At 38.7% G+C, this 13164-nt stretch overlaps 1 protein-coding gene across 6 annotated transcripts in view; it reads right to left on the bottom strand.

The window, feature by feature from the left end:
* Positions 1–13164, bottom strand: part of ERC1 (ELKS/RAB6-interacting/CAST family member 1) — a 294674-nt gene that overhangs the window by 23668 nt on the left and 257842 nt on the right. For 4 of the 6 annotated variants that reach the window (XM_065632425.1, XM_065632416.1, XM_065632397.1 and 1 more), the window contains one exon: positions 11612–11713. In XM_065632425.1, coding sequence (XP_065488497.1) covers positions 11612–11713 — 102 coding nt within the window. Of the gene's footprint in view, positions 1–9960; positions 10028–11611; positions 11714–13164 lie in introns of all 6 variants that reach the window. The other 2 variants (XM_065632441.1, XM_065632434.1) reach the window with 1 other exon arrangement.

Genomic DNA, 13164 nt, shown 5'->3' on the forward strand with positions numbered 1-13164 from the left:
TCACATTTTTCATGTGAGTGTAGGAAATTATTTTCTAACTTCGTTACAAACAGATGCAACCATGCTACCCAACCAAACCCACTTCCCAAACCACCATTACACAGGAGAAGATGGGTAAATATATATGTTAAAAAGAAATTATTCCAAGGAGGACCTGACAAATCTAACACGAGATGGAATGGATCATATTGAGTCCTGCAATGTCTCCCTGTATCTGGGTTTTATTATAGATATTAACAGACAAGAAAATTTTGCCTACATAGCAAAATATCTTATACTGGAAGATATGGAAATAAACTAAGATACCAAATGATATAGGCTGGAAGTGTTTGCATGGCAAATTGAATTACGCCTTCTTGCTCAGACCATTTGTGTTTGTTTGGCAACAAATGCAAGGGTTCAACTACAATCATCTTGTAACCATTGAATGCAATGGAGTTTTATGAGGCATGAATTTGGCTCAGAAAGTGCAAAGCTTTCCCAGATTCAGAATAATTTATCACTGATGTCTTCCCTTCATTATTTTAAATGGAAACAGAAGTAAGTTCTCAAAAAGACACAGCCTGACCTCAGTTCAGTTCAGCTCAGTTCACTGCTGCACAGAGATACTTGGTTTCTTCAGAGGATCACAACACAAAATCTCAGGGACAGGCTTCGTTTCTTTAAATTTGTTTTAAAGAGAAAAAAATGGATTTAAATCTAACCTTCATAATTTTCTCCTCATAAACCAAACCAAACCAACATGTGTGAGGAGCTGAAAGAGATTCTGGCTATTTTGACATAACTGTCTTACTCAGTTCATTTCTGACAGAATCAATTAGGAAATCATTTTTATATGGCAAATTATTTTTGAAATTTTTATACAGCACGAGCAAATCCCATGGATTAATGATTTCCAGAGTTCATTCTCTTCACCTTGGGAAAAATCCAGACCAGAAAAAAGAACAGAGAAGACACGAAACAGGGAAAATAGTTTTGTCACTAGTTCCCTCTGTCTAAATAAAATCTTTTCCCCTAATGTAGGTGAAGCAAATAATTGCAGTGAGTTGGTAGGATTCCTAAAGCACGGAAAATGAACGAGTAGTTAAAAATTATTTCTAAACATAACAGATCCAGAAGTGCTTTTTCATGACACTGGCAAATTTTGCTTACATGGGCTGTGGAGCAAGAGCTTGTGGGGAACCATGTACGGAATAGCAGGACTACTGTAGATCGGAAGTGAAATCCACTGGCAGGATGTGAGAAGGTCATAACTGGACCACAGGGCAATACGAACGTTCAGGAATGAGGCGCCTTGGCACAGCTGAAGGGGATGTCTACATACAGCTTGAATTTTACCTCTTTTGTCAATCCCAGACTTTCAAAAGGAAAAGCATTTGACCAAACCCTCGCCCCTAAGTATAACCAATTGCACTATGAACACCTCGCATCTCTTTCTTCTGTAACAGCCCATATGTCTCTTTCCTAGCCGAGGCAAAGGAAAGAAATCTGCGGTTTAACTGCAAGATAAAATCAGGACATTCAAATTGAAATGCTGCTTTATTTCTCTACGTTTTCTTTTTGTCCTGAAGTTTTTTTGGGAATCCAGAAACCTAGCAGCTTAGTTCTGGAGCAGAACAGGATGGATAAAGTAGGGTAAGATCTACAGAGAACGTAAAATCTTCCAGTTCAGTATATTAAAATGTCCTTCATTTGAGAATTTTGTTCCTGTAAATTGTGTTAGTTATCAGGTTAAAATTTTGAACAATAAATTAAATTACAGAAAGCTGTGAAACTAGGTAGTCAGACTTTTGATATTGACAACTAGAATATCATCAAGAAAAAAAAAAAGCATTCCCACAGCAAGTGAAAATAGTTTAACAACTGTTTGCAGCTTGTACAGGACACTGTGGATTTAAATAGCATCCTCCTGATCAAACTTTTGTAGGTGTAATTAGGCAAGTTTTGATTTCATAGAATCCATTAGGTTTTATGCTGATTCCTTCTCTACAAGAACATAGCGGCTTGAGAATACGTAACAACAACCTGTTCCTATTTTTAATCCACTCAAGCTTTCTAGCACTTGTATCTATGTAACAGTGAACAAGAAAACACACACATTCCTTGCTGTACCGTATTTTGTCTATTGCTTCTTCCTGTTACAAAGGATAAAAGGAAATGGTGGCAAACATGCTTTTGTTTGAAAGCAGAACATTGCAGCACATACACTGGGAGAGCGCGTCCCTGGGAATGCTTATGTATCAGTGGCTGCATTCTTCTGTCTCCCTGCTGTCTGTTCCATTGCTAATGGAAAACAGAAGGTATTCCTTAAGTAGTCTACCAGAGAACACAATCAGTGCTTTTCCTGTTCAGGTGAACTATAACCTCCCTGTCCACAGGTGATATGAATCTTTGTCTCGTCCTCCTCTAACACTGGGTCTTCATTCTGCTGTTCCAGCTCTCTACCTGCTGCACGACACTTTCAAAGTAAAGCCACATGAAGCCACCAAATGCCTGGTTTATCCATCTTCAGGAATTCTTTTTAGGGTTGTTTGCTCTACATTTGCATGCAAAATTCCACTAATAAATACACCTATTTATACAAATATACCTATAGTAATTCTTATCTTTATGTTGCATTAAACAATCAGCTGTAGTTGGATTGCCTGTGGTGAGCCTACTATGAGTTGGAACCGTAAATCCTGGCACCTCCATCAGTAATTATGAGCTTTACCAGCCAGGAAAATATAGCGCCTAGATTGGCTGCAAGCCCTTATCAGTTTTTATTTTAGTCATATTTCTCTTGAGCTTATTTTCATAGTTAATATGCTGGAAAGCAGGTTTGGGCTTGATTCGTTCTCTAATATTGTTCATCACCCCCCTATTTCAGTTTCTTTCCTCCTAACTGACTCCTACAAGGTGCTGGCAGCAACACCCTCAGCTTGGCTTCGGCTATTCCTCTTGTGTCTCCATCCTGTCTATGAGTGCCAGGACTCAGCTCCCCTCTCCTTTATGTCACCAACAGCGTATACATAGTTTGCAGAAGCTTCTGGCCTTGCATTCTGGGGTGTGGAGAAGCGCTATAAGAAATCCAAATGGCAGAGTAACTCGGAGATATTACAGACTATCACACATACTATAAGCAACAACACTCCTGGAAGTGGCCAGAAACAAAAATGTTTGAGTACAGAATTCCTACTTGCTACAAAGACCAAGCCACTCGTAGAAGATCATATTCAGCTGCAAATCAGAAAAGAAAATAAGACACAGACCTGGAATAATCTCATTTGATAGAAATGAATGATGGCCTTTTTGCAATTGTTTTGCTGAAAAGCACAAATCTCTACAAAAAGAAACCGGCCATCTGGTTTGAATGTTTTAGAATATAAGTATCTACTTGTGTTCTTCTTTGATCTGTAAGAATAATAGGAAGACAGTGATACAATCCAGTTACACCTCTGTTGTGAGTGCTTAATTCATCCCAGAGCTGCAGATTACAAAATTCCATCTGGAAATCTTAGTCTTATCATTCTGGGACCAGAAAGAAGATGAACAGTGTATCAAGATCAGTTCTTTTGTGCTCATAAATATAGCATTCTTGGTGAGAGAATATACTATTCAAATATAAAACAGTTATTAAAATAGCAATACTTTTTTTTTTTTTAAAAAAAAAAAAAACAGAACAAACAAGCTAGCAAAAGAATTGTTCCCAGGAACAGGGAAAGGACCAGGAGCAGAAGTTGACATCATTTCAAGGACAGCATTCTTCTCTAGGCTGGCCCATCCCAGGCTAGCAGTACTGACTGGGTAGGAGATTACATGCCAGTATGGGCATAGAATAAGAGAGAAAGTGGAAAGGCACGGTTTCCAAATGGGAATGGTAGATGATTAATCATTAAACAAAATATTAAGCATTACTTAAATTGTTCACTCCACCATAACAGGATTGTCACACTGAAGTGAGAAGGTCACTACAAAAGGCTCTCCATTTATCAGAGTTATTACAGCCAAAGGAGAAAAGGTCACTCTCCGAAAAAAGGCGAAGCTTGAAAAAGCTTGAAAATAATAGATAATTGTATGAGAGCTAAACCAGGATTTGGAACTGTGCTTCCTCAGAGCAGCAGTTGCCAGTCCTTCAACTCTTTGTGTCTCCTTGCCTGACTTGACAGCACAGGAATCTTCCAGTTCCATAATTAATGATGACGCCCACATAAGCAGGGCTCCAGAAAAGCAGGGATGGAAAGCAGGTCCTGTGATTAACCGGGAAAACTGTATTCAAAGTGCTGCCCTCGTAACAATTAATTAGTTACGTCACCTTATTTGAGTGCATCACGTTAAGGTTCTTACTAAAGGGTTGCCCATCTGGAAAGTGGGAGTGAGGAGCCCTGGCTGTCAGCAGTACGACAAAACAAATCTGGTATCTTATCTCTCAGGCCAAGTGATAAAGTTTCAGTAAAGTATGATTTTTTGTGTGTAGCTGCCTTCAAATTTTGCACAGGGTATGTCTCTAAGCCAAGCACAAGACACATTCTTTCTGAATGAAGAACTGTAATGGACATACTGTAACAGATTATTATACACTACACAACTAGTTTGGAGATTTTTAGAGAGGGGAAGAAATGACCCTTCAGAGGACAAAAGATGACAATTAAGAAAAGGCAGTGGTCTATAGACCTTTGCTCAGCATGCTGGAATGGCAGCGCCTTGAAATGTTTAACATATGGGCTATTTTCCCCTTTTTTGGGAAGGAATAGGATCTTGGAAGGAAAAATAAGAAGTATTAATAAATTGAGTCGAATATAAATCTAACATAATTGTGGGAACAAATTCAAAATGTGGTATTAGAATCACCCTCATATCACTGTAACAACACTACTTTAGAATATTGTGTAATAATATTATGTAGCACTTATATAGTACTTTTCCCAAGCAGAAGTTTCCACTTTACAAAAACTTCAGCTCAGTTTACAATTAGAGAATTTGAGACAGGGAGAAAGAGAACAAGTGAGTGGCCAGAGATGATGCCAGGAAAGAATTTATTTTCTGAATCATGGTCCAGTACTGTGTCCAGTAAATTACACTGTAACACAAGTCAGGCACAAAAACTCGGTGTTTTTGACCATTCTGTATGATCTAACAATTAAAAAAGACCACATTGAAACGAAATTTATTTAAAAGGCTTATGAGGTCACAGTGTAATAAGCAACAATACTGAAACCTAAAAGAAGCATGGCAGTAGGACGAGCAGCTCTCTACATGCTGCAAGCATAAAATGTGTCTCGTGGAGAGAAAGATCATATTTATGCAGTGAATGAATGCCTGTGTAATCATTTGAAAATGGAACTTGCCATGAATGCAATATTTAGTTTGCTAAAAGAAATCAGTATATTAATCCAAGCACCAAATAACGTAGGAAAAAAAATTATTCTCGAACTTCTCAAAGTACAGATGCTTAGTTCTGTAGTGATCTCAATGAAAAGTTCATGGGTTTGACAGCTGTAGCAAAGGTTAAATTAAGTCCTGAGATGTCCTGCCCTCAATGTCATTATTTCTATCCCTCTTACTCTACCATCATAGTAGTCACATTTCTTCAGAGTGTTGCATGTCACCCACTTCTGCCACTTTCCTCTAAATCTGTTTGGACAGCTAAGTGCTGGCTAACAAGGTGTCCATTTGTCGTGCATGTCCTTTCAGCTGTAAAATGGAATAATAAATACCCCTTCCAAAACAAAAAGGAAATTGTGAACACTCATTCTGCGCCTTCCTAGGGGTGAGACAAAATTGCTCTGCAGATACAAGTTAGAAACACATGGCTTATAACCTTGAGCATTCAGTTGGTTTTTGCATACACCTACTAGTATCAAGTTCTCTGTGAGATTTAACTGTTACTATCGTTCCTACTGCAATTCTGTTTAATACCTTTGTCCTAATAAATGTAATAGAGAAATGTCATTCAAGCTCCATTACATTTTAATAATAAAAAATGGCTGGTTTTGGAAACTATATATTCATTAAAGATGTCCTTTAGAATATTATAAGCTCCTGATTAAAAACTGTAGTTAAAAAAATCAAACTGAATTCATTAAACAATCTCCACATTGATGACTTCCCCTCTATTTCAGTTCTCAGGTTTAGAAGACCCTTGTCTGTACAAAAACTATGGGCAAAGTCAAATTACAACATTAGAAGTGTTGCCTTTGGTACACAATGCATACTTGTAACCTGGTGCTGTTGCAAATCATAATTTATACTGGTTCTGACACGGAGTCTACGAAATTTACTTGAATTGACTGGTTTTCAGTTCTTAAAAATGATTCAAATATTTTCCTGTTATGACTTATCTCCTCTTACAATTACAGACATCACCTCTGAAATCTTAAGAGATGTGTTAAATTATGCTAGTGTCTTCAGCAGTAAACTCACAATACTTACTGCTTCTGTGTTAAAATTTGTCAAGCTCAAGTATTAAAGAAAAATGTCATGAATAAGAGGCTTTTATTCTTGCCACATTTTTACAGTAACAGTAACTTGCCAATACTTTCATCATCTTGAAAGATCCCCATTTTTACGCACTCCAGTTCAATGCTAGCTCTCTGACCGTTCCACTGTTACTCTAATAAGCATAAAATTCATTTTCAGGTTTTGTTCCTGGAATTCAAGCACAGCAAAAACAAGTGTTTTGCTCCTTAGCAGGCATATCCTTGACTTCAGGATTTGCTGGCAACTGTTAACAGAAAATGCTTCCACGGAACGCATTCAAAAAGCTTGTACAGTGACAGCACCTACTAGGCTCCAACTCCTACTGCAAGCCAGAGCCACGGAAGATGGGAAGAAAAATGCTCTAAAACAGCACGCATACTTAAAAACACACATGTAGTATGCATAAATCACATAGAAGGATAAATCTCTCAGTTCTCAGAGTTTCAATTTTGCCCTTCCTCTGTTCTTGCCCTTGGCGCTTCTATTCTATCCTCGCTTTTCTGCGTGCCCTTTAATTTGATAGTCTCTGACTCTTCCAACAGATTTTTTGTGCTCCTATGCCCTCTACGCCCCTTCAACAAAAGCAGTCCTCCACGTTTCTGATGGGCAGAGGTGGCAGAAGCAGATTTCTGAACAACACCCACCCTTTTTCGCACCACAAGTAGAACTGCTGTTCTTCACAAGAAAACTAGATGAGCTGACCAGCTTGGGAAGTTTATGTACGGAAGCTTTGCTTCTTCCTTCCCCCATATAGCACATACATGGTACATACTTACAAGAATATACAGACACGTCCACACATATCCTTCCATATGTATTAGATATCATAAAGTGTAAGTTCATATTATTTTTTACAAAAGTGAATCATAACTAATTAAGCCATTGGTCAGACCATTTTAGCATTTGAGAAAGACAAAGGGGCATCCTCTGAGAAAGCACATTGGGATACATTTGGATAGAGAGGAGGACTAAAAGGAATCATAAGAAATTCAGACAGCAAGGAAATGAGCCTAGAAAAAAAGGCTAGGAAAGGCTATTTCAGGATGAAAGACGGTATTTACATTGAACTGTAAACTGTCATGTAAACTACTGTTCTCTGAAACTACAGGAAGGGCGCATATGTTGAGAAACGAGGCTCCATTTCAGGGGAGCTATATCTGATAATGCTATTATATGCAGAACTGGCATAATTAAATATTAAATTGTCAGTTCCAGAATGCTGGAGGAGAAAAGCCTTAAACCTCAAAACATAAAAATAAAATAATGCAGTTTGCTATTGCACATATTTTGATGGCCTCCATTTTATCTTCAGTATTGACCAGAGGTGACTACATCCTCAGACCTAAAGGAACTTTTGAAAACAAAATTATCACCAAGTCCTATGCTATTAGCCACTTTATCATTGTAATACATACAATGAATTTAACCCATGCAGGTAAGGGACTTTGTGACTTACAGCATCTTCACCTTTACAAAGAGGATAAGGACTTTTTTTTTTTGGAATGTATATGGAACATCATGGTAAAGACATGTACTTTGTTGGGAATAACTGGCTTGGGAGGCATCACTCACCTTTATATTTTCCCTGTTGATGTATGCAAGACAATCTTGAGGCTGTCATGTTTCTCAGATGAGACACACGTAAGGCAAGGATGCTGGATGCCTCATTACTTTGACTAGGATGTTCTGTAACATGCTTTCCCAGGGAAAATGCCTCCATTACAAAGTGTAGAGACATGCTGTGTTTCATATGAACCACCCATTAATTCAGTAAGCTAAGAGAGATCATGCTCTTAGCACAGTTGCATTCATAAATGTACCAGCAGATGGGAAAGGGAAAGATCTTTCTGTCAGTGTTTCCTATGCAGCCTCCATGTTTGCTCGCGAACGAAAATCAGAATTATTCCTACCTTCATAGTGAGAGTCTTCTTCCTTTTCATCATTTACTTACCTGGTCTTTCCTGTTTAATTGCTGTGCTTAAGCAGATCTTTACAAGCATTCTCTCTAAAACTTTTAACATCATATACTAACACACAACCATTGCAAGAGCGGTGATTCAAAAAGAATGTGAAATCAACAGTGAGTGTAAATGAATAAAGCACTTTAGCGTGTTTTCCACTAAAGAGATTTTCTCAGTTCAAACCCCAAGGCATGAAATTCAAGTTTGACACTGCCACAGTTGGATTAAATTTTTCAGATGGTTGACTTGAAAAGAGCGATCTGATCTAGACGGTCAGACAGACATGTAAGTCTGCAGTTAATTGAGTACATGCAAAGAGAGGGGAGAGTAGCTTATTCTTTCATGAATGTTTTACAAATCTAATATAAAATAATAATTTTCAGAAATGCAAGGGTCTAAAATTTCCATGGAAGTTTTCAGAAGAGTTTTCTTTCAAATAACTGATATGGAAAACTGAAATTCTGAGAAAATCTGTGCAGAAACTCACATGAAATATTTTTCCTTAAAAGAGTAGGTGAAGAAAGAAAAAGTTTCATATAAATTTTAAAAATATTGTCATTGCATCTCAATCCTTTAAAATAGTTTAAATACTTCAAAGAAAATTATTCTGCTTTAAAACTGATACTAGAAGGCATAAATGAATCCTATGTACTGTATGTAGCGTAAGAATTGATATTTGACTTTTGTAGCTCTATATCAAGGCTCCTGGTCGGTAAAGGATGTTTTCTTCTTTGCTAGAGAACAGGCATGAGGAGAAGGGCTCTGTCCTGTGTATTGCCTTCTCTTCTGGAAATGGGGGTTGTTGTGGAGACAATTTGATGGCAGAAAATAGAAAATTGTGGATTCAGACATAGAGAAACAAAATGTACTTTAAATGACAAATAGCTACCAATTTCTCCCCCATTGTTTCGAGAGAACAAGGGAGGTGAGAGGGGGGAATGTTCAAGAGGACATTTCTCTTTGTCTTCCCATTTTCAGAAAATTTATATTCCTAGTCTGTATCAAGAATCATCTGTTCTGAGCTGATAAATATCTGTGACTAGTTAGGTCAGCATCCATGGCAGCAATCTCAGCAGCAGATCTCAACATGCTTAAAACCTTCAGGAGGAACATTATCTTCAGGAGGAACATTATCTCTGAGCGAATTCTTTACTAACCAGAATCGAAAAAGCATACATAGATTTGGCTACAGTGCAAACTACTTTGAAAAAGAATCTGACTGAAAACATTTCCTCCATGAAGTCAATGATAAATGATACGAGAGACATTTCCTGCTCTCTCATACACATTAGGAGTTTGCTTTGCAGAGAAACTCAATTACATGCCCTGGAAAGTTCTCCCCACAACATCGTGAAACAATGACATGATGATTAGGAGAAGAAAATCACAAACTACACACAAACACATGAGAAACACCCTCATGCAGAGACTATGCAAACAAGGGGGAAGGAGCACAACCAGGTTCCACAAAGCACAAGGGAGCAAGACATGAGAGTGACTGTCGGAAACTTTTCTATTGGCAAGAAAAGTTGATTCTCACCGTTCTGAACAAAATGGCTGAACTAAGAGCATCTGACTGGTTATGCCCAAATACCCTCCTCCTCATCCTAGCAGCGCAGAGGTGGCAATGGGAGAAAAGCCCCCGAGCAGCATGGGAATGAAATAAAGAGTTGGTTAGTATTTAAAACAGGTATGCAAGTACAAATAGTAGTACAAAGTGTTCAATTCCTTATGCAATACTCTCAGCCACTTTGATGTACAGCTTTCTTTGCTCTCTCGTAGGCTCTGTCAGTTTTTAAAACACCCCTATGTAAACAGAAAGTGCAATCAGACACCCCTCAGCCCCCAATGGCTCTCCCCTGCGAGGTCTTTGCAAGAACTTCCTTAAAAGTTTAAATGCTATCTTTTCTTTACATCTTATCGTTTCGTTTCATCCATGAGTGCTATGCTGCCTTCACTTGCAAGCAGGTACTACAGTTACACTCTGGAAATGGCTTCATTTCATTATAGACTCACAGTGTAGAAACAAGAGATATTCTAAGATTTCCTCAAAATTAAGATTAGGCAAGACATTTAATTTGCAGTGTTTACACTCTCTGAAAGAAGGTAAGACCAACATTTTCCAAAAACATTGCAGAAAACTCGAGCCAGTCAATCTACAGTTCCTTATTTATCATCTGGAAGAGGTTATTACAAGAAGATGCAAAAGGAAGTTGCTCTGATAATAGGAAATTCTCTGCTCTGCATATATGCCTTACTGTCTTCTGTTATAGACATGGAAAGGGATTTTTAAAGATCTGTTTTTGCAAGGTGAATATGTAATTGCTTTTTGCCATGTTCCTCCTGTACTTTACTCATAATTTCTGCATGGCACTAGGTTGGCACTTAAAGGTCTAGATCAGGATGCCTTCCTTCAAATCTCAACAATTTCTAGATGAGCCAGAGGGCAAAGAGGAGTGCCAAACATTCCTTCACTTTGTCAAGGCTGTGATTAATGATCGCTAATATTTTAATTAAACTGGAATGGATGAGATTACAACATGGGATATGCAATTATGTTGGCATTTTCTGTGCTACCCATGGGATAGGTAATCTCCCTGATAGTTATCAAGCACACGGCTGTGCTTTGTAAATGACACAGGAGGCTCCTCACTGCCTTGGAGATGGTAAATTGATTTTCCTTCAGTTCACGGCCCATTGAGTTTGTGAGGGAGCAGTCTGTGCTCATTTGGCACAGAAGCCGGGGTTTCCTCATGGGAAACAAAGGGAACTGCTCATATGCAATCCATAGATCAGAAAGCTGATCCTGGCGCACGATTTCCTGCTACTGAAGACAAGAAACAGCCCTGGACGCTCCACACACTCAAGCAGTAAGCCCGAGTTACTGGAGTCTGTGTATGCCAGACAGGACTCCAGTCTTGTGCTTTAAGAAATGTTTCTTTTTTCCCTTTCATTGTCTGGCTCCTCTTCTCCACCCACTTAATAACAGCTTGGTACTGGGAACTGTTTGTTCGCATTTCAGGAGTTTTCAAGGAAGCCGACACAACAGCAACATCCATTTCTGGTTTATAACTGCACTCTGGAATGCTACTTTTGTTCCAAGGTACTGCAAGCATGTCAGGGAAAATTACATACGACTCGAAATAATCAGCCCCCATAGTAAAAATTACTTTAAAAGCAAAACACATTACCTGGTCAGGAGAGGGCTTGTGGTTGGTTTGGTTGGAATGGGAAGAGGATTTGAGGTGGTCATCCTCATAGTTGTCAGCCATCAGCTTCATACGGTTCTGAGTCTATTAAAAATAAAAAAAGAACAATCTCAGTCTACTTTCTAGCGACTATACGGACTAAAGGGATTAGCGTATTTACACTATCCTGTATATCCAAAATTCATACATGGAAAAATTAAGACGTGCATAAAACAATAGTAGGTATTACTGTAGAAAACTGGTAAAAACTGGGAGACACTCCAACTACTTCACTTTGAAGCTAAATTAGTTTTGCAATTAAGTGTCTCATCTGACTTGTACCTAACTCAACCTTGTGCTGTACACCTGTGTACAGAGAAACTAATCACTTCTTATAGAACCTTGGCATTAAGGTTGAAACACCAATTTAGAGAACAATTAAATGAAAACATCAGTTAGATGTGCTTAAGTCAGTTAAAAAACAAACAAAAACCCCCAAACAAACAAAGAAACCAGTTTTTAAAAAGAGCAAACGAGCTGAAAATATGAATGTTGAACATAGCTTATTGCTTCAGAAGTCCACCCAGTTTCAATATGCAAATCAGTTTTCAATTGAGGAGTAGGAAATTCAGGAGACTGGTTGGAAAAATCTAAATTATAGAAAAGCCTTCCTGTAAGAAAATGAAAAAATTAATAAATAAGTTTTGGGGAAGAAAAGGTGACATAATAAAGATGTATAAAATCACAAATTGCATACAGTTGAGCAAAGACCGGGGAACAAGATGCTGGAGAGCAGCTCCGCTGAGAGGGATCTGGGCGTTCTGGTTGATGGCAAGTTGAACATGAGCCAACAGTGCCGTGGCAGCCAAGAGGGCCAAGCGTGTCCTGGGTGCGCCAAGCACAGCATGGCCAGCCAGGCGAGGGAGGTGATTGTCCTGCTCTGCTCTGCACTGGTGTGGCCTCACCTGCAGCACTGTGTGCAGTTCTGGATACCACAGGATTAAAAGGATATAAAGCTACTGGAGAGGTTCTTCCCCCAGAGGGTGGTGGAGCACTGGAACAGGCTCCCCAGGGAGGTGTCACAGCCCCAAGCCTGACGGTGTTCAAGAAGAGACTGGACAATGCCCTCAGACATATGGTGTGAATTTTGGGGGTGTCTTATGCAGGGACAGGAGTTGGACTTGATGATTCTTGTGGGTCCCTTCCAACTCAGGACATTCTATGGTTCTATGAAAGAATTAACAAAATATGAAACAAGTTTCTTAGCTTGTTCTTAGATTTTCTCCAACTTCTCAAGAAATTTCGAGATCCAGAGGATATATAATTTTTTACAACACAAAATATAAATTTTGTAAGGATAAATGGAATACCTTGCCTTAACATCACCATTCGAGGCAAGCAATTGTAATGGACATTAAAATATACTACATGACTCTGTTTGCAAAGGACAGCGTTAGTGAGATAAAGCCCTTTTAACATACTATCCTGAAACGAGGTCCCCAAGCACCTACAAACACCCATACCAAACAAGGAAAGAAAGCTGCCTGGGCAAAATG

This window comes from Caloenas nicobarica, chromosome 1 (assembly GCF_036013445.1).
Source record: "Caloenas nicobarica isolate bCalNic1 chromosome 1, bCalNic1.hap1, whole genome shotgun sequence".
In the NCBI taxonomy this organism is placed as follows: Eukaryota; Metazoa; Chordata; class Aves; order Columbiformes; family Columbidae; genus Caloenas; species Caloenas nicobarica.